The sequence below is a fragment of the Leptonychotes weddellii genome, chromosome 11 (assembly GCF_054177405.1).
Source record: "Leptonychotes weddellii isolate Sample4059 chromosome 11, ASM5417740v2, whole genome shotgun sequence".
NCBI lineage: Eukaryota > Metazoa > Chordata > Mammalia > Carnivora > Phocidae > Leptonychotes > Leptonychotes weddellii.
The window spans coordinates 87194853-87215147 of record NC_138379.1 but is presented as its reverse complement, the minus strand read 5'-3'; the positions used below and the strand labels follow the sequence as shown (position 1 = coordinate 87215147).

Here is a 20295-nt window from a genome sequence, read left to right as displayed (position 1 = left end):
CAATGTTTTTACTAGGATGTCTAATAGGCATTACAAAATTAATTTATCTAAAAACCAAACTCCTGAAATTTTCCCCTAGATTTTTTCTGCTTAAAATATTCCCCATCTCAGTTGATCCTTCATCTTTCACGTTCCTCAGGATGATAATTTTGGAATCATCCTTCCCACCTGTCTTTCTCACATCCATATCCAGTTGGTCAAAAAGCAATTGCAGCAAGTGCCTTCAAAATAAATAAAAAATCCAGCCACTTCATATGACCTCTCATGCCAGCATTCTGGTTTGAGCCCACCGTCCTCTCTCATGTGAATTATTGTAATAGCTTCTTAATGGATCTCCATGCTTCTGTCCCGTCAGCTCATTCTCAGCATATCAGCCAGTTATCCTTTTAACCCACCCACCTCGTCTCCTTAGACTCTTCTCCTTGTTTACTATAACAGGGCCACACTGGCCTCCTTGCTGTTATTTGAACACTCCAGACTTACTCTTGGCTGAGAATCTTTGCATTTACTCTTCTCTCTGCCTGGAATGTGATTCTCTCAGGTGTCCTCAAGGCTCTCTTCCACACCTCCTTCAGGTCTTTACTCAAATGTCACCTTCTTAGTTAAGCCTTCTCAGATCACCATATCGAAAATTGCAAACAGTGGCCTCCATCTATATACACTTATGCTTGATTCCCGTTCCCTGTTTTATTTTTCTTTGTAGATCTTTTCATCATCTCATGCTTTATATTTTTACCTATGAATGCTTTATTTGAGCTTTATCAAAGAAGAGCCTTTGTGTATTTGCACACTGCTGTATACAAGTGTCTGGAAGATAAACTTAGGACACTCAGAAGAGTGCCTGGAATATAGTTGGCACTCAGTAAGTAATTGCTGAACAAATGAATGGAGAACTTGTTCCAAAAGAAGCTCAATGATTGCAAAATTCTGCAAGTTATTGGTCCAGTTTTTCAGGACCAGCATTGGCAATTTTAATACCAGAAATATAATTTGAGATGACCTCAGTATATGTTTATTCACTGAATGATTTAAAAAACATATGTTGTTAATTAATCTGTCAATAGCTATTTGTACTGTGCCTATTGAATTCTAAGTCCTTGCTTGGTACTGAGGATGCAAAGATGAATCAGACACAATTGCTGCCCTTGAAGAACTCACCAGTATACTGGGAAGCAGATAAACAAGCACAAAATTATAGTTCAGTAAGACAAGTGCTGTGACTGAATGGGATATATTCAGGGCATAGAGGAGGGACACCAAATACCTTTGGGGTGGGGAAGAGTCAGGGAGTGCTACTTGAGGAGTGGGTTACCTGAGCTGATTCTTGACGAAGCAGTAAGATGAATGATTACATGAATGAAGGTGACTGCATGAATGCATTGATGAGAAAGGATGAGATAGGACTCAGAGAGACCCCAGGGATCCAGAGGACTGGAGAGAAGAAGTGGGTGTGGGGGCAAATGGAGACTGTAGTTGTAGGGACTGGGGAGTCGGGAGAGGGACAAATAGAATTTGAAGATGATCCTGGCTGGTACCTAATCTCTTCCTATAGAGAATGAGTTCATCTTCAGGAAGTGAGAGGGTAAACTTTTGGGAGCATTAAAATGCAATAAACTTAGGTATTAATCATGAAAAAAATGCAATAAACTGTTGGTTGATTACTTTGTGTGTATTACTTTAAAATCTTACCTAATGTGACTTTCATAAAGTTAACTTTTTTTTTTTTTAGATTTTATTTATTTATTTGACAGAGAGAGACACAGCGAGAGAGGGAACACAAGCAGGGGGAGTGGGAGAGGGAGAAGCAGGCTTCCTGTTGAGCAGGGAGCCCGATGTGGGGCTCGATCCCAGGACTCTGGGATCATGACCTGAGCCGAAGGCAGACGCTTAATGACTGAGCCACCCAGGCGCCCCAGTTAATATTTTTTTTTATCCAAGTCTTTGTTTGAAATAACCCTTTATGAAATATGGATGTCAGGCATATATTGTATAAATCTCTTAACTGCTTTTGTGTAGTCCATGAGTGTGAGGGTTATCTTTTATTCTAGAATGTGTGTAAAATAACACAGGACTTTGTTTTCCAGGTTCTTGCTATAATATTATTCGGGTTCCTCCAGAGAAGGTGGATCCTGGGGAGACAATCCACAGAGCCCAGGTGATATGTTCTATTGCCTCTGCAGAGAGGATGAAACCTTCTTACTATCATAGCTTTGGTAAGCCCAGACATAAGGTAAATTGCAATGGCATCTGCCTTAATGTCGCTGTAGCAGAGGAACTAGTTTGGGCAAATACTGTGTTGATAAGCTTATCAAAGGATGCTGATAATGAGACCAAGGTTGCATTTTAATGCCAGTTAAGTTTATTCTACTCAGTCACATACTTCTTACCCTGGCCAAATGACTGCTTAAAAAGACGTATTTATTTTAGTACTAGCAATTACTTAAAAACTGACAACATCAAAAGTGAACCGTAAGGTCAGTTATGGACTTTGAGTGCCTCTGATTTGTCTGTGGAAGTTTATCAGGTATAGCAAATGTACCAACCACTCTAGTGGGAGGTGCGGATAAAAGGGAGGCTATGCATGTCTGGGGACAGAGGATATATGACAAGTCTCTGTACCTTCCCTTTAATTTTGTTACAAAACTGAAACTGCTCTAAAAAAAGTAAAGTCTTAATAAAAAAAAATCATTTGACCATAAAAAAATTGACAGAATTCAAAATTTTAGGTAACTTTAAGCCACAGGTAATAATCATACATAAAAAGGTCTTGACTATATTTCCTGGGGGGAAATTTATATTCTGTTTGATTGCTTCAGCTCTTTCTCAGAATATTTATTTTCTACGTTCTAAACTGTTATGGCCAATCTACTCCTGAATCCTTACCTTCAGTACAAATAGCAAATGGATTACAGAATAAACATCTCGATCACAAATGACACTTTAATATTATGCTTCTTTACTTTGTTCCTAAAACAAACAATTTGAAAAGAAAAATAAGAAAGATAAAAAGCAAGCTGACGGTATTCAACCCAAGCTATTCTAAGCAGTTCCCTTTTTTATGTAGGAACAGGAAATATGTAAAACAAAGCAGGGAAATAGTGAAGGATTATTTCTGGCTGGCTTTTGCTTAGGTCAGCAGTACTATGTCCAGGCATTCAGATAAGTCCCCGTAACTGTCACATTTCAGACAACTGTAATTTGCCAAATAACATTTTATTATCTGCTGGAACCTTTTAGGAATGACGAGGAACTATATAATCTTCATTGAACAGCCTCTAAAGATGAATTTGTGGAAAATTGTCACTTCTAGAATTCGGGGAAAGGCCTTTTCAAGTGGAATAAGCTGGGAACCCCAGTATAATACACGGTTTCATGTGGTGGATAAGCACACTGGACAGGTGGAGTATTTTGAGTATATTTATCATGAAAATTATTGGACACAAATACACATTTTCCTGTGGTTGATTTTTACTTTCCCTGGGCATTGCTTGCATAAGACTCTCTTAATCAAGGATATTACCTTCTTCCGTAGGTAGGGCTAGCTCACTTATTAGTTAATACAGTGGGTTTTGCATATTAGAAAATTGTTGGTTTTACACTTTTAATTATCTGACTTAACTAAAATGCCATCTAGGAAATCTTCTTAGCATCTAAGCATGGATTTTTCCATATGATGATATTTGTTAAAGAGAATGCTGTTCATGCAGACGTCTTGGAACATTTGCACTTACTTTAATTGCTTGCTCCTGTGACTTCTTGATAGGTAAATATGATAATCCTACCAAAGTCCAAGGTGCGTGGGTTAGTTAAATATCTTTCTATACTCCTGATTAGTAGTACTATTATATTTGTCTTCTTTTAGTCTCTTTAAAGAGATAATATCCTAAATTTATTCTACCCTAATTTCATTACCAGAAAAATCCTATTTTTGGTACTGAGTGCATTTTCAAAGAGTTCATCATAAGCTACTTAATAGCAGTATTTTCTATTTAATCATGTAAGATAGAATCCAGGATTTATTTATCCCTCAAAACCTTGGGCCATATTTCATCAGGACTTTTAAGTTCATTGTAATCATTGATTGGTCTGTATCAGATAGCTCCAGAATTCATTATTTAATATGAGATGTGATGGCTTAAAGAAGGATGCTTAAATCAAAGGTTTGCTTCTACATTCCAAATTCTACTTTTTACACTTACTAGGCCTGTCATTTAAAGGGAGGGAATCTTTTTAATTTAAACTTTGTGGGTCTGTCCCCTAAAGAAAAAAAATGAAAAAACAAAATATCTCTCTTTCATTGTTTGTATTTTCCTCTGCAGCTTCTTCCAGGAATATACTACAGTAAACCTTTTGTTACTTTTCATCAAATCAATGCCTTTGAGGACCAGGGCTGTGTTGTAATTGATTTGTGCTGTCAAGATGATGGAAGAAGCCTGGAAGTTTACCAACTACAGAATCTCAGGAAATCTGGGGAAGGGCTTGATCAGGTAAACATCTCTGATTTGTCAGGTTCTGATTGGCTTTGGAATTAGCTGTTTCTCTTGCTTCTTTGGCAGATAAGGAAGGAGAATGGTTTTGAAGACACAGCTTTGTCATTTTTTATTATTTAATACTTAAAAATAATTTGAAGTACTTACTTAATACCTAATAAATAAAAAGCATATTAAAGAAAACCAAGAGATGTGTTTTGGAGCACTTGTGATTAGTTCCTTATTACACATTCTTAAGTTACCTGGAAAGGATAACAAAATGGACTATAATATCTTAATTCTCTAATAAAAGAAAGTGTTTCAGTTCATCTAGCTGAAGGGATTCACATTTTCCTGATACTGAATCCAAGGTAAAATTTTTCCTTTGTATTATGTAATGTAAATTGTTTTGAGCTGTAGTTTTGTTTATATTTATTTTTTAAAAAAGTTTTTTAAAAAGTAGGCTCCATGCCCAGTGTGGAGCTAACGTGGGGCTTGAACTCATGACCCTGAGATCAAGACCTGAGCTGAGATCAAAAGTTGGTTGCTTAACTGACTGAGTCACCCAGGTGCCCTTGTAGTTTTATTTTTAAATCTTTTTAAAATGTTAATTTTAAAGTTACTTATACTTACAAAGCTGACCTATATTATTATAGCTGTATGATAGGTCTTGATATCTGCAGTATAAGTCCATTAGCCCTCTTCTTTTTTAAGATTGCCTGGGTTTGGGGCACCCGGGTGGCTCATTCCATTAAGCATCTGACTCTTGGTTTTGGCTGGGGTCATGATCTCATGGGTTGTTGGATCTAGCCTTTCATCAGGCTCCATGAGAGCCCGCTTGAAGATTCTCTCCTTCTGTCCCTACCCCCACTTGCATGCACTCTCTCTCTCTCTAAAATGAATAAATAAATCTTTTTTAAAGATTGCCTGGGTTTCTCTTGGCCTTTGTGCATTTCCATAAATTTTAGAATCAACTTAACAGTTTTGCAAATTAAAAAAAAACCTGATTGAGATCATGTTGCAACTATAGATCAATTTGGGGATAATTGGTATCTTTACTACAGTAAGAAATATTAAGTCTTCAATCCATGAATATGGAATATCTTTCCATTTATTTGAGTCTTCTAAAGTTTTCCTCAGTAATGTCTATAGTTTTCAGTGTCAGGATATTACATATCTTTTGTTAAAGTTATCCCTAGGCATTAAATGTGTTTTGAAACTATTATAAATTGTATCTTTTAAACTTTCATTTTCTGTTTTTGCTGGTATTGATTGATTTTGTATATTTATGTCATATTTAGAGACCTTGCTAAATTCACTTATTAGGCTTTAAATAGTTGAACTGTAGGTTATTTTCAATTTTCTATGTATATAATCATGTTATCTGAAATAGTGACAGTTTCATTTCTTTCCAGTACTTATATACCTTTTATTTCTTTTTCTTGCCTTATTATACTAGCTAGGACCTCAAATTGAAAAGAAGTGATGATAGCAGTAATAATTTTCCCCATCTCATTTGGAAAATGTTTAATAATCCACCATTAAGTATGAAATTGCTATAAGTATTTTTGTAGATACCTTTATCAGATTATCTTAGTGGTGCTTTTGATGAATAAGCATGTTCCAATATATCAGTTTTTTTCTTTATGAGTAATACATTATACATCCTGTCTCAGACATCTTCCCATCATAAGGTCATGAAAATATTTTCCCATATTACCTCTAGAAGAATTTTTAATTCTAAAAATTAAGTACCCATATAGGTATTGTTCTGTTTCTGGACTCTATATTCTGTTCCATTGGTCTCCTTATGTATTCTTGTGCCAGTATGCCATTGTTCTGATTACTGTCACTGTATAAAAAATCTTGATGTTTGGCAGATCAGGTCCTCCTAATTTTTTCTTCTATAATAAGTGTCATGGCCATTCCCTGGCCCTCTACATTTTGGAATAAATTTTAGAATCAGCTTGTAAGTTTCTACACACACACAAAAATAAAAACAAAAAACCTGTTAGATTTTAATTGCATTTGCACTGAATCTATGTATTAATTTGAGGGAAGATTAACATCTTTACATGATGTTGATTCTTCCAGTACATGAACACAATATATCTTTCCATTTATCATTTCTTTAAAGTGTTTTATAGCTGTCTGGGTACACATCTTTTGGATTATAAAAAAGATTATTAAATTATTAGATTTACTTCTAGGTATTTTATATATATGTAAGAATGTATATATATATATATATACATATATATATATATATATTTTTTTTTTTGAGAGAGAGAGAGAGCATGGGTTGGGGGAGGGACAAAGGAGAGGGAGAGAGAGAATCTTAGCAGGCTCCATGCTCAGTGCAGGGCCTGAGATGGGCCTTGATCTCACGACCCTGAGATCATGACCTGAGCTGAGATCAAGAATTGGACACTTGGGCGCCTGGGTGGCTCAGTTGGTTAAGCGACTGCCTTCGGCTCAGGTCATGATCCTGGAGTCCCGGGATCGAGTCCCGCATCGGGCTCCCTGCTCAGCAGGGAGTCTGCTTCTCCCTCTGACCCTCCTCCCTCTCATGCTCTCTCTATCTCATTCTCTCTCTCAAATAAATAAATAAAATCTTTAGAAAAAAAAAAGAATTGGACACTTAACTGACTGAGCCACTCAGATGCCCTAGGTATTTGATATTATTTTATTTTATTATTTTTTAAAAAGATTTATTTATTTGAGAGAGAGAGAGAGCATGAGTGGGGGCAGAGACAGTGGGAGAGGGAGAAGGAGAAGCAGACTCCCCACTGAGCAGGGAGCCCGACATGGGGCTCGATCCCAGGTCCCCGAGATCATGACCTGAGCTGAAGGCAGATGCTTAAACGACTGAGCTACCCAGGCACCCCTTGATATTATTTTATATTAATTTAAATGTTATTTACTTTCTCTTTCATTTATGTTAATACTGCTGTATGGCAATATGATTGATTTTTTTATTGATCTTGTATTCAGTAATGAATACAGTAATTCAGTAATTCTAATAATTTATAGATTCTTTAGATTTTGTACATCTACAATCATATCTTATGCAAGTAATGATGGTTTTCTTTTCTTCCTTTCCAAACTAGTTATTGGTTTTCTTTTTCTTGCTTTACTTCACTGCATCTCCAGTACAGTGTTGAGTGTAAGTAGTGATGGTTGGCATCCTTATCTGGTACCTAATCTGAGAGGAACAGTTTTCAACCTTTTACTATTAAGTATGCTGTTTGATATAGATTTTAAAAAACAAAAAACAAACAAACTAGTAGACTTTGTTTTTTAGAGAAGTTTTAAGTTGAAAGAAAAATCAAGCAGAACATACAGAGAACTCCCATGTATATTCCCTTCCCCCTTATCGCCCCAGGTTTCCCTATTATTAATATCTTGCCTTGGTGTGATATATTTGTTACAGTTGATGAACCAATATTTATATATTATTACTAACTAAAGTCCATAATTTACATGAGGTTTCACTCTTTGTGTTGTACAATTCTATGGGTTTTGACAAATGCATAAGGTCATGTATCCATCATTACATATAGTACCATAAAGAATAGTTTCCCTACCCTAAAAATACCATCTCCTACCTATTCTTCCCTCCCCACCCTCCTCAACACCTGGCAACTAGTAATCTTTTTACTGTCAATATAGTTTTTCCTTTCCAAGATGTCATATAATTGGACTCCTAGACTATGTAGCTTTTTCAGACTGGCCCTTTTTTTTTTTAAACATTATTTATTTATTTATTTGAAAGAGAGAGAATGAGCGGGGAGAGGGGCAGAGGGAAAGAGAGAAGCAGACTCGCCACTGAGCAGGGAGCCTGATAAGGGGTTTGATCCCAGGTCCCTGAGATCATTGCCTGAGCCAAAGACAGAGGCTTAACCGACTGAGCCACCCAGGCGCCCCTCAGACTGGCTTTTTTCACTTAGTAATATGCGTTTAAGGTTTCTCCATGTCTTTTGGTGGCTTGATAGCTCATTTTTCTCATCACTGAATAATATTCTATTGTATATATGTACCACAGTTTGTTTATCCTTTCATTTATTGGAGGATATCTTGGTTGCTTTCAGTTTTTGGTAAATATAAATAAAACTACTATAAACATTTGCGGGCAGGTTTTGTGTGGACATAAGTTATTGATAGATTTTTCTTTAAAGATTTTATTTATTTATCAGAGAGAGAGCAAGCGAGAGTGCACACAAGCAGGGAGAGCGGCAGGCAGAGGGAGAAGAGGCTCCCCGTTGAGCAATGAGCCCCATGTGGGACTTGATCCCAGGATGCTGGGATCATGACCCGAGTTGAAGGCAGACACTTAACTGACTGAGCCACCCAGGTGCCACAATAGATTTTTTAAAAAATTTTTTAAATTTTTATTTATTTATTTACTTTAAAATTTTTTTTTAAGATTTTATTTATTCATTCGAGACACAGAGATACAGCGAGAGAGAGAGAGAGAGAGAGAGAGAGAGAGCATGAGCAGGGGGAGAGGCAGAGGGAGAAGCAGGCTCCCTGCTGAGCCAGGAGCAGGATGTGGGGCTTGATCCCAGGACCCTGGGATCATGACCTGAGCTGAAGGCAGACGCTTAACGACTAAGCCACCTAGGCGCCCCTAGATTTTTTTTTAAAGATGAGTTTTGCTTGCTTAGGAAAATTCCCTTTTACTTATAGTTTACTAAGAATTTCTATCATGGATGGATGTTGGATTTTATTTTATTTTTTCTGTATTATTGAGATAATCACATGACTTATCCTTTATGTCATCAATGTGGTGAAGTATACTGATTAATTTAAGAAATGGTTATAACACCTGTTTATTGATTTTTGAATATGAAACTTAACCTTTCATTCCTGAACCAAATACCAGCTGGTTGCAATGTATTTTTCTTTTAATATTGTTAGATTTACTGTATTAATATTTTGTTTAGGTTATTTTTGCATGTATTTTCTGAATAAAATTGGCCTATAATTTTTCTTTCTTATAATGTCCTTGTTAAATTTTGGTATTAAGGCTTTGCTGATCTCATACAGTGAGTTGGAAATTGTTCTCTCTTCTCTGCACAATGTGTAAGATTGGCATTATTTCTTAAATGTTTGGAATAATTCAAGAAGTAAGCCATCTGGGCCTGCAAATTTCCTTATAGTTAGATCTTAAATTATGAATTCCTTTTTTTTTTTTAGATTTTATTTATTTATTTGACAGAGAGAGCAAGAGAGCACAAGCAGGGGGAGCAGCAGAGGGAGAGGGAGAAGCAAGCTCTCTGCTCAATAGGGAGCCTGCTGTGGGGCTCAATTCCAGGACCCTGGGACCATGACCTGAGCCAAAGGCAGACGCTTAACCGACTGAACCACTCAGGCACCCCTTAAATTATGAATTCTATTTCTTTAATAATATAGGATTATTCTGATTTTCTATTTCTTATTGTATCAAATTTGGTAAATTGGGGTTTTCTAGAAATTTATCCATGTCATCTAAAATTTCAAGTATATTTACCTGATGTTATTCCTAATATCATTCTGTGTTTTTAAAAAAATGTACCTAGGGTTAATTGATACCACCTGTTTTTATTCCTGATATGGTTATTTTTTCCTGTCTTTTTTGTTCATTTGCTTAAGCTTGCCAGGGTCTTAGCAATTTAATGAAGCTTTTAAAAAAGGACTATCTTTTCGGCTTTGTTGATCCTCTTTAATGTGTGTTTTCCATTTCATCAATTTTTGTTCTTATTTTTATTATTTCCTTTTCTACTTTCTTTTTTTTTTTTCTTTTTCAAGTTTTTATTTAAATTCTAGTTAGTTAAAGTGTAATACTAGTTGCAGGAGTAGAATTTAGTGATTCAACACCCAGTGCTCATCACAAGTGCACTCCTTAATCCCCAGCCCCCATCCCCCAACCACCTCCCCTCCAGCAGCCCTCAGTGTGTTCTCTATAGTTAAGAGTCTGTTTTATGGTTTGCGTCTCTCTTTTTTTCTTTTCCCCCTATGTTCATCTGTTTGTTTCTTAAATTCCACATATGAGTGAAACTATGGTATTTGTCTTTCTCTGGCTTTTTCTACTTTCTTTGTGCTTAATGTGCCCTCTTTCTGGGGCGTCTGGGTGGCTCAGTCGTTAAGCGTCTGCCTTCAGCTCAGGTCATGATCCCAGGGTCCTGGGATAGAGCTGGCATCAGGCTCCCTGCTTGGTGGGAAGCCTGCTTCTCCCTCTCCCACTCCCCCTGCTTGTGTTCCTGCTCTCGCTATCTCTCTCTGTCAAATAAATAAAATCTTTAAAAAAAAAATGTGCCCTCGTTCTAACTAAGGATGTGGATCCTTAGTTTGTTATTTTTCATCCTTTCCCCCACAACATATATCTTTGAGATGATGAATTTCTCTTTAGCTGCATCCCACAAGTTTTGATATGTTTTATTTTTATTACTTTTCAGTTAAAGAATTTTCTCTCATTGAGATGTCTTCTTTCAAATGTGTTTTAAAAATTTCAAATATATTGGGATTTTTCTAGTTATTTTCTGCCATTGATTTCCAGCTTAATTGTGCTGTATGTTTTTAAATTTATAAAATTTATTGAGATTTGCTTTATGACCCAGAATAAGATCATTTTTAAATGCTTCATGTATATTTAAAATAATGTATATTCTGAATTTTGGATGTAGTGTTTTGTATATGTCAATTAGGTCATATTTATTTATAATATCCAAATTGTGTCTATTTTTATTAATTGCTGTTTATTATATAAGGTTCTGATATAACATGAGAGGCATACTGAAATCTCTTACTTACACTATAGATTTTTCTGTTTCTGATGAACTAATGAACTAAGATCATTAGTTTTTGATGTAGTGTTCCATTCATTGTTTGTGTATAACACCCAGTGCTCCATGCAGTATGTGCCCTCTTTAATACCCATCACTGGGCTAACCCATCCCCCCACCCCCCTCCCCTCTAGAACCCTCAGTTTGTTTCTCAGAGTCCATAGTCTCTCATGGTTTGTCTCCCCCTCCGATTTCCCCCCCTTCATTCTTCCCTTCCTGCTATCTTCTTCTTCTTTTTTTTTTAACATATAATGTATTATCTATTTCAGAGGTACAGGTCTGTGATTCAGCAGTCTTACACAATTCACAGCGCTCACCATAGCACATACCCTCCCCAATGTCTATCACCCAGCCACCCTTTTCATAGTTATGTTAATTTTATTTAATTTTATTTTTTTAAGTAAACTCTACCCCCGCCATGGGGCTTGAACTCATGACCTATCCCAAGATCAAGAGTCAGATACTCTACCAACTGAGCCATCCAGACACCCCTATAGTTATGTTAATTTTTACTTTATATATTTTGGTGTTCTGTTATTATGGACATACAAATTTAACTTGTTTTACCTTGATAATTTATTGAACATTTATTTCTGAGTAATGGTTTTTGCCTTAAAGTCTACTTTTTGCTTAGTGTTTGCCTGCTCTAACTTTTCCATTCTTTTACTTTTAATCTTTCTAAATGTATACCATGTAAGCAACATATATTTTAAAAATCCATTGTGCTAATTCTTGACTTTTTTTTTTTGAAGATTTATTTGTTTGAGAAAGGGTGTACATGCATGTGTGTGGTGGGGAGGAGCAAAGGGAGAGAGACAGAATCCTCAAGCAGACTCTCCACTGAGCGTGGAGCCCGCAGTGGGGCTCGATCCCAGGACTCATGATCCCAGGATCATGTCCTGAGCTGAAATCAAGAGTCAGTCACTTAACTGACTGAGCCACCCAGGTGCCCCTAATTCTTGACTTTTAATTGAGCATTTAGTTGGAATAATCACCTATATTGAGGCTTAAAAATCCCATGTTACCATTCACTTCCTATTTGTGTCATTGTTCTTTCTCTCTCTTTTTTTGCCTTCTTTGGATTGGTTGAGTATATTTTATTGTTTCATTTCCATCTCCCCTTCCTCAAACCTCATTCCACCCTCTGCCCATTAGCTTGGTATACATTCTTTTAGTGGTTATTTTAGAGATTACAATATGCATTCTTCATTTAACACGATATATTATAAATTGGTTCTTTTAATTCTTTGCAGACAATGCAAGAACTCTGGACACTTATATTTACACACACATTTATACTTATATTCCCAATTTATACACTACTGTTGTATATTTTAATTTTCTCTCTATTAAACCCTACAAGGCATTATTACTAATGTTGCTTTATGTAATCATAGTCCCCAATACTACCCATTTCCCCACATCTGTACTGTTCAATTGCTCTTAATTCCTCTCTGTCTCTCTGAGCTTCCATGTGGAATCATTTTCTTCCTGACAGAAGAACATCTACTATTTAGTATTTCCTTTGGTTCAGATATGCTGGTGATGAAATCTATATTTTTGCCTGTAAAAAAAGTGTCTTTATTTTACTTTCTTTCTTGAAGGATGTTTTCATTGGATAAAGAATTCCAGGTTGTTAGTTATTTTATTTTGACACTTTAAAGATATTTGATTGTATTCTGATTTCTGTTGAGAAATCAGTAGTCAGTCTAAGCTTTGCTCCTTTGAAGTTGATCATTTTTCCTCCTCTGATTTTAAAATCTTCTCTTTGATTTTCTGTAGTTAGTCCTATGATATCTCTCAATATGGTTTTCTTTTTATTTATTTTATGTGGGTGTTTTTAGGGATACTTGAATCTATGGTTCAATGTCTTTCAGTAGTTTTTGAAAAATGTCACTTATTATTTCTTCAAATGTTGCATTTGGTAAATCCTTTCTCTTCTGGCTGGGTCCACAGTACACATATGTCACTGCTTTTCACTCTGTCCATCTGTTGCTTATGTTCTGTTTAGTATTTACCATCCTTGTGTCTCTCTAAGCATCTTGTTTTGGATATTTCCTTATCTAACAGTTCATTCTTTCTTCAGCTGTGTCTATTCTGCTGTTAAACCTTGCTACTCAATTCTTAAACTCCCATTGCATTTTTCAGTTCTAGAATTTTAATTTGGTTCTCTTTTATCATTTTTAGTTCTCTGCTACAATGCTCAGTTTAAAAGAATTTCCTCCAACATATTCAGAATACTTAGTCTGATAGCTTCTATTATCTGGATCCCTTGTGGCTCTGTTTCTGTTGTTATCTTGTTTTGTTTTGTTTTTTAATCATACTCTCTTGTCTTCTCATGCACTCGCTAATTTTTATTGTGTACAGAATATTGTGTTTGAAAATTTGTAGAGATATTTTGAGATCCAGGATGATATTATGCTCCTCCAGAGAAAATTTTTTTTCGCTTTTGGCAGATTGCTAGGGTATATGATCAGTTCCAGATATTCTTAAATCTAGTTATAGGGATTGAGATATTTTGAAGCAGGGTACAGTCCCTGAAAGAGCTGGACTATTTCTTGTTTATTCTTACTCTTAGGTGCTGACCTAAGGAGTCCTGACCCAAAGAACTAGGGGTTTATCAGGGCTTCTCCTTTTTGGCAGTCATTGAACTCCACATTTTGTCCCTCTAGTTTCTCAAAACTATCAAAATCTCTACTCACTAGGGTCAAGTGGTGGGGGAGTTGGTGTGGCTATATCTTTAAAAATAAGTAGTGTGAAGGATCTTCGTGGTGATTTTATATCTTGAATGTGGTGGTGATCACATGAATTTACACATGATAAAATTGCATGGAACTAAATACACACACACACATACATGAGTGCATGTTCAACTGGTGAAATCTGAATAAAGTTGGTGGATTATATCAATGTAAATTTTCCAGCTGTGATATTGTTGTGTTGTTATGCAAGACGTTATCATTGGTGAATCTGGATGAAGGATACATGTCATCTCTGCATTATTATTTTTTTATGTGATAAAATATACATAACATAAAATTTACCATTTTAACCATTTTTAGGTGTTCAGTGGCATGAGTACATGAACACTGTTGTGCAGCCATACCCATTGTCCATTTCCAGATTTTTTCATCATCCCTAACAGAAACTCTACCCATTAAATAACAAGTCTCTATTCCCCCTCTCTCTATTCTACTTTCTGTTTCTATGCATTTGCCTACTCTGGGTACCTAATATAAGTGGAAGCAGACAAGATTTATTTTTTGTGTGTTTGGCTTATTTTATTTAGCATAATCCTTTCGAGGGTCATCCATGTTTTAATATGTATCAGAATCTCATTCCTGTTAAAGGTTAAATATTTCCTTGTATGTCTATACTACATTTTGCTTATCTATTCATCTGTTGGTGGACATTTGGGTTGTTTTTTTACCTTTCAGCTATTGTGAATAATGCTGTCATGAACATTGGCATACAAATATCTATTTGAGTCCCTGTTTTAAATTCTTTTTGTTTATACCTGTAAGTGGAATTGCCAGATCCTATGATAATTCTATATCTAACTGTTTGAGGAACTGCCAGACTGTTGTCCACAGCAGCTGCACCTTGCACAGGGGTCCAATTTCTCCACAATCTCACCAGCACCTGTTATTTTCTGTTTTTGATTTTGTTTTGTTTTCATTTTTTTGACAATAGTCACCCTAGTGGGTGTGAAGTAGTATCTCATTGTGGTTTTGATCTGTATTTCCCTAAGGACTAATGATGTTGAGCATCTTTTCATGTACTTATTGGCCATTTGTATATTTTGTATATATTTGTATATTTTTGGCAAAATGTTTATTCTAGTTTCTTGTATATTTTGTATATATTTGTATATTTTTGGCAAAATGTTTATTCTAGTTTATTCTAGTTTCTTGCCCATTTTTTAAATCAATTGTTTATTTTTCTGGATTATTTCATGCCAATCTGCAGTGATCTGAAGATTAAAAAGTTTAATAAAAAAATTCTTTCATTTTCTCAGCCTTTCAGCTGCCTTTTCCTAGAAGCAGCTGATATGAGGGAACAAGTTGCCCCCAGTATCTTGTTTACCTGTGGGTTTCCTTCTCCCTCCAAATCTCTGCCATATTGATCTTCACTGCCTTTTTAGCCCACCAGTGCCTTCACACAGCTGTTTTGAGCATCTTTTTTTTTTTTAAGATTTTATTTATTTATTCATGAGAGACAGAGAGAGAGAGGCAGAGGGAGAAGCAGGCACCCAAGGAGCAGGGAGCCTGATGCGGGACCTGATCCCAGGACCCCGAGATCATGACCTGAGCCGAAGGCAGACACTCAACCATCTGAGCCACCCAGGCGCCCCTGTTTTAAACATCTTGTCCAGCTTCTTTAGCTGTTCTCAGTGGGACAGTTGATCCACATTAACTCTTTTTTTTCAGCTATGGTTTTGCAAAAGGAAAAAAAAAGTTTAAATAAATTTAAAAGTAATTATAAAAATCTAACTCTTTGTAAAGCTTAAAAATAGCACTAAATCTTTACTTGGTAAAAATTTTTCTGTGTGAGGTGGAGATGATACAGACCAGGTGTATGAGGGGAAATGGCACGATTTGCCCTCCATTTTACAGTATTTCAAGAGAAGAAAATGTGCTTAAAGCATTCTCATTGTCAGAAAAAAAATACACTTATTTTGTTAGAGTCTCCTGCTTAAACATGATCTCTACAGGGAGGTTGTGTTGGGGGTTCCCAAAGCTACCCTTGGTTTAATGATTCACTAGGAGGGTTCACAGATCTCAGAAAAATCAGCAAATGCAAAGGTTCATGGGATGAAGTCTAGAGAAAACTGCCAGGTGCACCCTTCTAAGTCCTCTCCAGTGGAGTCAGGACACACCTGATTTCTCTAGCAACTTGTTGTGACAGCGTGTGTGAAATGTTGTGTGCCAGGGAAGCTGGTTGTCCAGGGTTTTGTTGGGAATCAGCACATAGGCACAAAGCCCCTAACACCCTCGGTTAGCAAAGCTCCATATGCCCACAAGGAAGCAGGCGTTCATTATAAATCACATTGTTAGCATAAATTGTCTGGACAAACTAGTACAGTGTGTACAGTTTGTCTAGTAGAGTACTAGACAAACTAGTACTCAAGACCTCAGGCATGCAGAGCCACTCTTGTCAGACAGAACATTCCAAGAGCTTAGTTTCCAGGTGTCAGCCAGGAACCAATCATGAAAACAGCTTTCTTGAGAATGTGCCAGGTTTGAGCAACCCAGGCCTGCTAAAAGTTAATGCTTTTCCACGCAGAGTCCTATTCTGACTAAACATGAAGAAGGAAGCACCCTGTTACTCTCTAGGCTCTCACCCTACAGTATGTTTCTTAATGGCACTTATCACTATCAGACCTTGGGCTATCTAATCGTTTGTTTATTTGACACGAATTCAATAACATGTATTTAATTCTTATTTATTATCATCTTTTCTCCACTAGAATATGAGTTCCATGAGGCCAGAGACTTTGTTCAGTGTTGCATTCCCAGTGTCTAAAACAGTGCTTTGCCTATAGAAGGTACTTAACAGATATTTGTGGAATAAATGAATGAATGAAAAATATCACTTATGCAATTACTTAGGAATGCCAATAAAGTTGACTGGGTATAAATTATTGGGACATGCTGTTATCCCATGAATGACATTTTCTCATCTGTTTCTTTGTCTCTCCTGAACAGGTCTATAATTCAGCAGGCAGATCTTTCCCTCGAAGGTTTGTTTTGCCCTTACATGTCAGTTTGAATGACCCCGAAGGAGAGAACCTCAGCCCATTGTCCTATTCTTCAGCTAGTGCTGTGAAACAAGCTGATGGAAAGGTATGATATGAAAGGACATTAGACGAAGACTTTGATTTTTAGTCATGTTACTTCATTCCTTGGCTGTTCTCCACAATGTTTTGTGCCTGATAAGTCTGATAACATTCAGCTGAGCAGGGTAAGGTCACAATAATTGCAGAATTCTGTCCTTTTTGTGTTTTGAAACAGATAGGTACAGTTTTCTAATGGTTGTGAAATGCCTAAGTATTTGAGATTGTTATTGATCATCTCCACCTTTTAGATAATTTGCACTTACCATGTTATTGTTTAGCTGTCAGTGTTTTAGCTTTAGTAGAATAAAAAGCCCACTTCCACCTCTTATGCCATTTGACAGCTTCATCACAAAACCTGATATATTTTTTTTTTTTTGAGAAAGAGAGAGAGAGAGAGAGTGCGCTTGTGCAAGTGGGGGGAGGGTGCAGAGGGAATCTTTTTTTAAAAAAAATTAACATATACTGTATTATTAGTTTCAGAGGTAGAGTTCAGTGACTCATCTGTTGCATATAACACCCAGTGCTCATTACATCACGTGCCCTCCTTAATGCCCATTACCCAGTTACCCCAACCCCCCACCCACCTCCCCTCCAGCAACCCTGTTTGTTCCCTATAGTTAAGAGACTCTTATGGTTTGTCTCCCTCTCTGATTTCATCTTATTTTATTTTTCCTTCCCTTCCCCTATGATCCTCTGTTCTGTTTCTTAAATTCCACATATGAGTGAAATCATATGGTAATTGTCTTTGTCTGGCTGACTTATTTCATTTAGCCTGATACCCTCTAGTTCTATCCAAGTCATTGCAAATGGCAAGATTTCATTCTTTTTGATGGCTGAGTAATATTCTCCCCCCCACCCCGCCGTGTGTGTGTGTGTGTGTGTGTGTGTGTGTGTGTGTGTATACACTACATCTTCTTTATCCATTCATCCATTCACCTGTTGATGGACATCTGGGCTCTTTCCATATTTTGGCTATTATGGACATTGCTGCTATAAACACTGGGCTGCAGGTGCCCCTTTGAATCACTATGTTTGTATCCTTTGGATAAATACCTAGTAGTGCAATTGCTGGGTTGTAGGGTAAGCTCTATTTTTAACTTTTTGAGGAAATTCCATACTGTTTTTCAGAGTGGTTGTACCAGTTGGCATTCCCACCAACAGTGTAAGAGGGTTCCCCTTGGAGAGAGAGAATCTTAAGCAGGCTCCACACTCATTGCAGAGCCTGACACGGGGCTCAGTCGCACAACCCTGAGATCATGACTGGAGCCAAAATCAAGAGTCAGATGCTTAACTGACTGAGCCACCCAGGTGCCCCCAAACCTGATCATCTTTTATGCATTCATACATATGATGGAAAGAGGAACAATGGAAAAAGTGACTTAGAGTCTCAGTCCCCAAGCCCTGTCACAAACTCCTAGCACCCTCACTGACCTACACTGAATAAAATAAGTGTGCAAGTAAGCAATTACTGCATATCTTTTTGGAACCTCTTTTAGATTTGGTGCTCTTATGAAAATCTACATCCTGAGGATCTCGAGGAGGAAGGAGGTGTTGAATTTCCCCAGATCAACTATGGCCAATTCAGTGGCAAAAAGTATCGTTTCTTCTATGGTTGTGGCTTTCGGCATTTGGTGGGGGATTCTCTGATCAAGGTGGATGTGGTGAATAAGACACTGACGGTAATGCAAATCTTTTTCTCTTTCTGAACTCTTTTTTAAAAAATATTTTATTTGAGAGAGACAGAGAGCATGAGCGGGCTGGGGAGGGGCAGAGGACAGGGAGAAGAAGACTCCCCACTGAGCAGAGAGCCCTTCACTGGGCTTGATCCCAGGACCCTGAGATCATGACCTGAGCTCAAGGCAGATGCTTAACCGACTGAGCCACCCAGGTGCCCCTCCCTTTCTGAACTCTTAAATGACGTGTTCTGCACTTTGAATTAGTTTCTGTTTTGTTAAAGTAGCTCTTGAGATCCTTTAATATTTAGGCAGCTCAGCCATTTACTTTTATTAAGTTTGAGAACCGTGGTATCACCTAGGCTAGGGGTATATTCTGTCTAGGAAATCTTAAATGAATCACAAGCCCAGAAAAACAAGTCTCTGCATGATCTTATTTTTAGACAAATAATGGGGTTTAGGTTGTTGGGACATTTATATTTCAGGTCGATGGGAAATTGTACAAAGTGTGTTTGATGATGATGGAGTCTGCAGCTGCAAAATCACCCCCCACCCCGCCCATTCAACTCAGTGAGCCTGATTCTTTTACTGTTGGAATATTGTATTAGACAGCCAAATTCATGCTGGGAATGACAAAAGCTATAGAAGGCTTCCTGCTCATAACTAGCCTTCTGTCAAATACTTTTTTTGGGACTTCTAGATTTGGAGAGAAGATGGCTTTTACCCCTCAGAACCAGTGTTTGTTCCAGAACCAGGAGCCAGTGAAGAAGATGGTGGGGTTATTCTCTCTGCAGTGATCACCCCTGACCAGGTAAATGTATCTCCTCATCACTAGTTAAAAAGAGAAGTAGCAATGAGCCTTTTGAGGATTATATTCAGTGATGCTATCAATAGTTTTTGATTCCAATACAGCACTTTCTCCCTTTTCTTCCTCTCCTCATATGTACATACCCTTTTATCATAATCCATGCCTTATTATTACTTTAACGTCCTATTTATAGAATCATCCTCATAATTTACATTTGCATAGGAATTCATTTACAAACGACTTTCACACATGTCACCTTATTTACTCATCAGAACAGCTTTGTTGGATACCATTTTACACACGTGGAATTTGTAACTTAGAGTTGAGAGAGCTTGTGTCAGATCATAGTAGTAAAGCCCGTGTTTAAATCTGTCTTCTGACGTCTAGTCTGATGTTCATGCCACCAACTGTGCTGCCAGTTTCATCCGAGTGCCCCAAAAGTCTAATGTGGTGAGCCCTAGTGTTTCAATCATGTTGATGTCTTAACTTCTTGTCTAAGGCCGTCTTGTGGCAAATAGGTTGAGTACCAGCTTCGACCAGTTATTAGTGGGTGCCTGGGATGTAGGATTCTGGGGCTTTTTATTTTATCTTATATTTAAAAGATTTTGTTTATTTGACAGAGAGAGACACAGAGAGAGAGGGAACACAAGCAGGGGGAGCGGGAGAGGGAGAAGCAGGCTTC

General features: G+C 37.1%; 1 protein-coding gene across 6 annotated transcripts in view; it reads left to right on the top strand.

Annotated features, from left to right (window-relative positions):
• BCO2 (beta-carotene oxygenase 2) overlaps positions 1–20273 on the top strand; it is a 97242-nt gene extending 76969 nt beyond the window's left edge. For 2 of the 6 annotated variants that reach the window (XM_081799501.1, XM_081799500.1), the window contains exons 6-12: positions 2085–2213; positions 3238–3398; positions 4320–4487; positions 17002–17139; positions 18629–18811; positions 19506–19616; positions 20001–20269. In XM_081799501.1, coding sequence (XP_081655627.1) covers positions 2085–2213; positions 3238–3398; positions 4320–4487; positions 17002–17139; positions 18629–18811; positions 19506–19616; positions 20001–20099 — 989 coding nt within the window. In that variant the 3' untranslated portion in view covers positions 20100–20269. Of the gene's footprint in view, positions 1–2084; positions 2214–3237; positions 3399–4319; positions 4488–17001; positions 17140–18628; positions 18812–19290; positions 19376–19505 lie in introns of all 6 variants that reach the window. The other 4 variants (XM_081799503.1, XM_081799502.1, XM_081799499.1 and 1 more) reach the window with 4 other exon arrangements.
• The last annotated feature ends 22 nt before the right edge of the window (positions 20274–20295 follow it).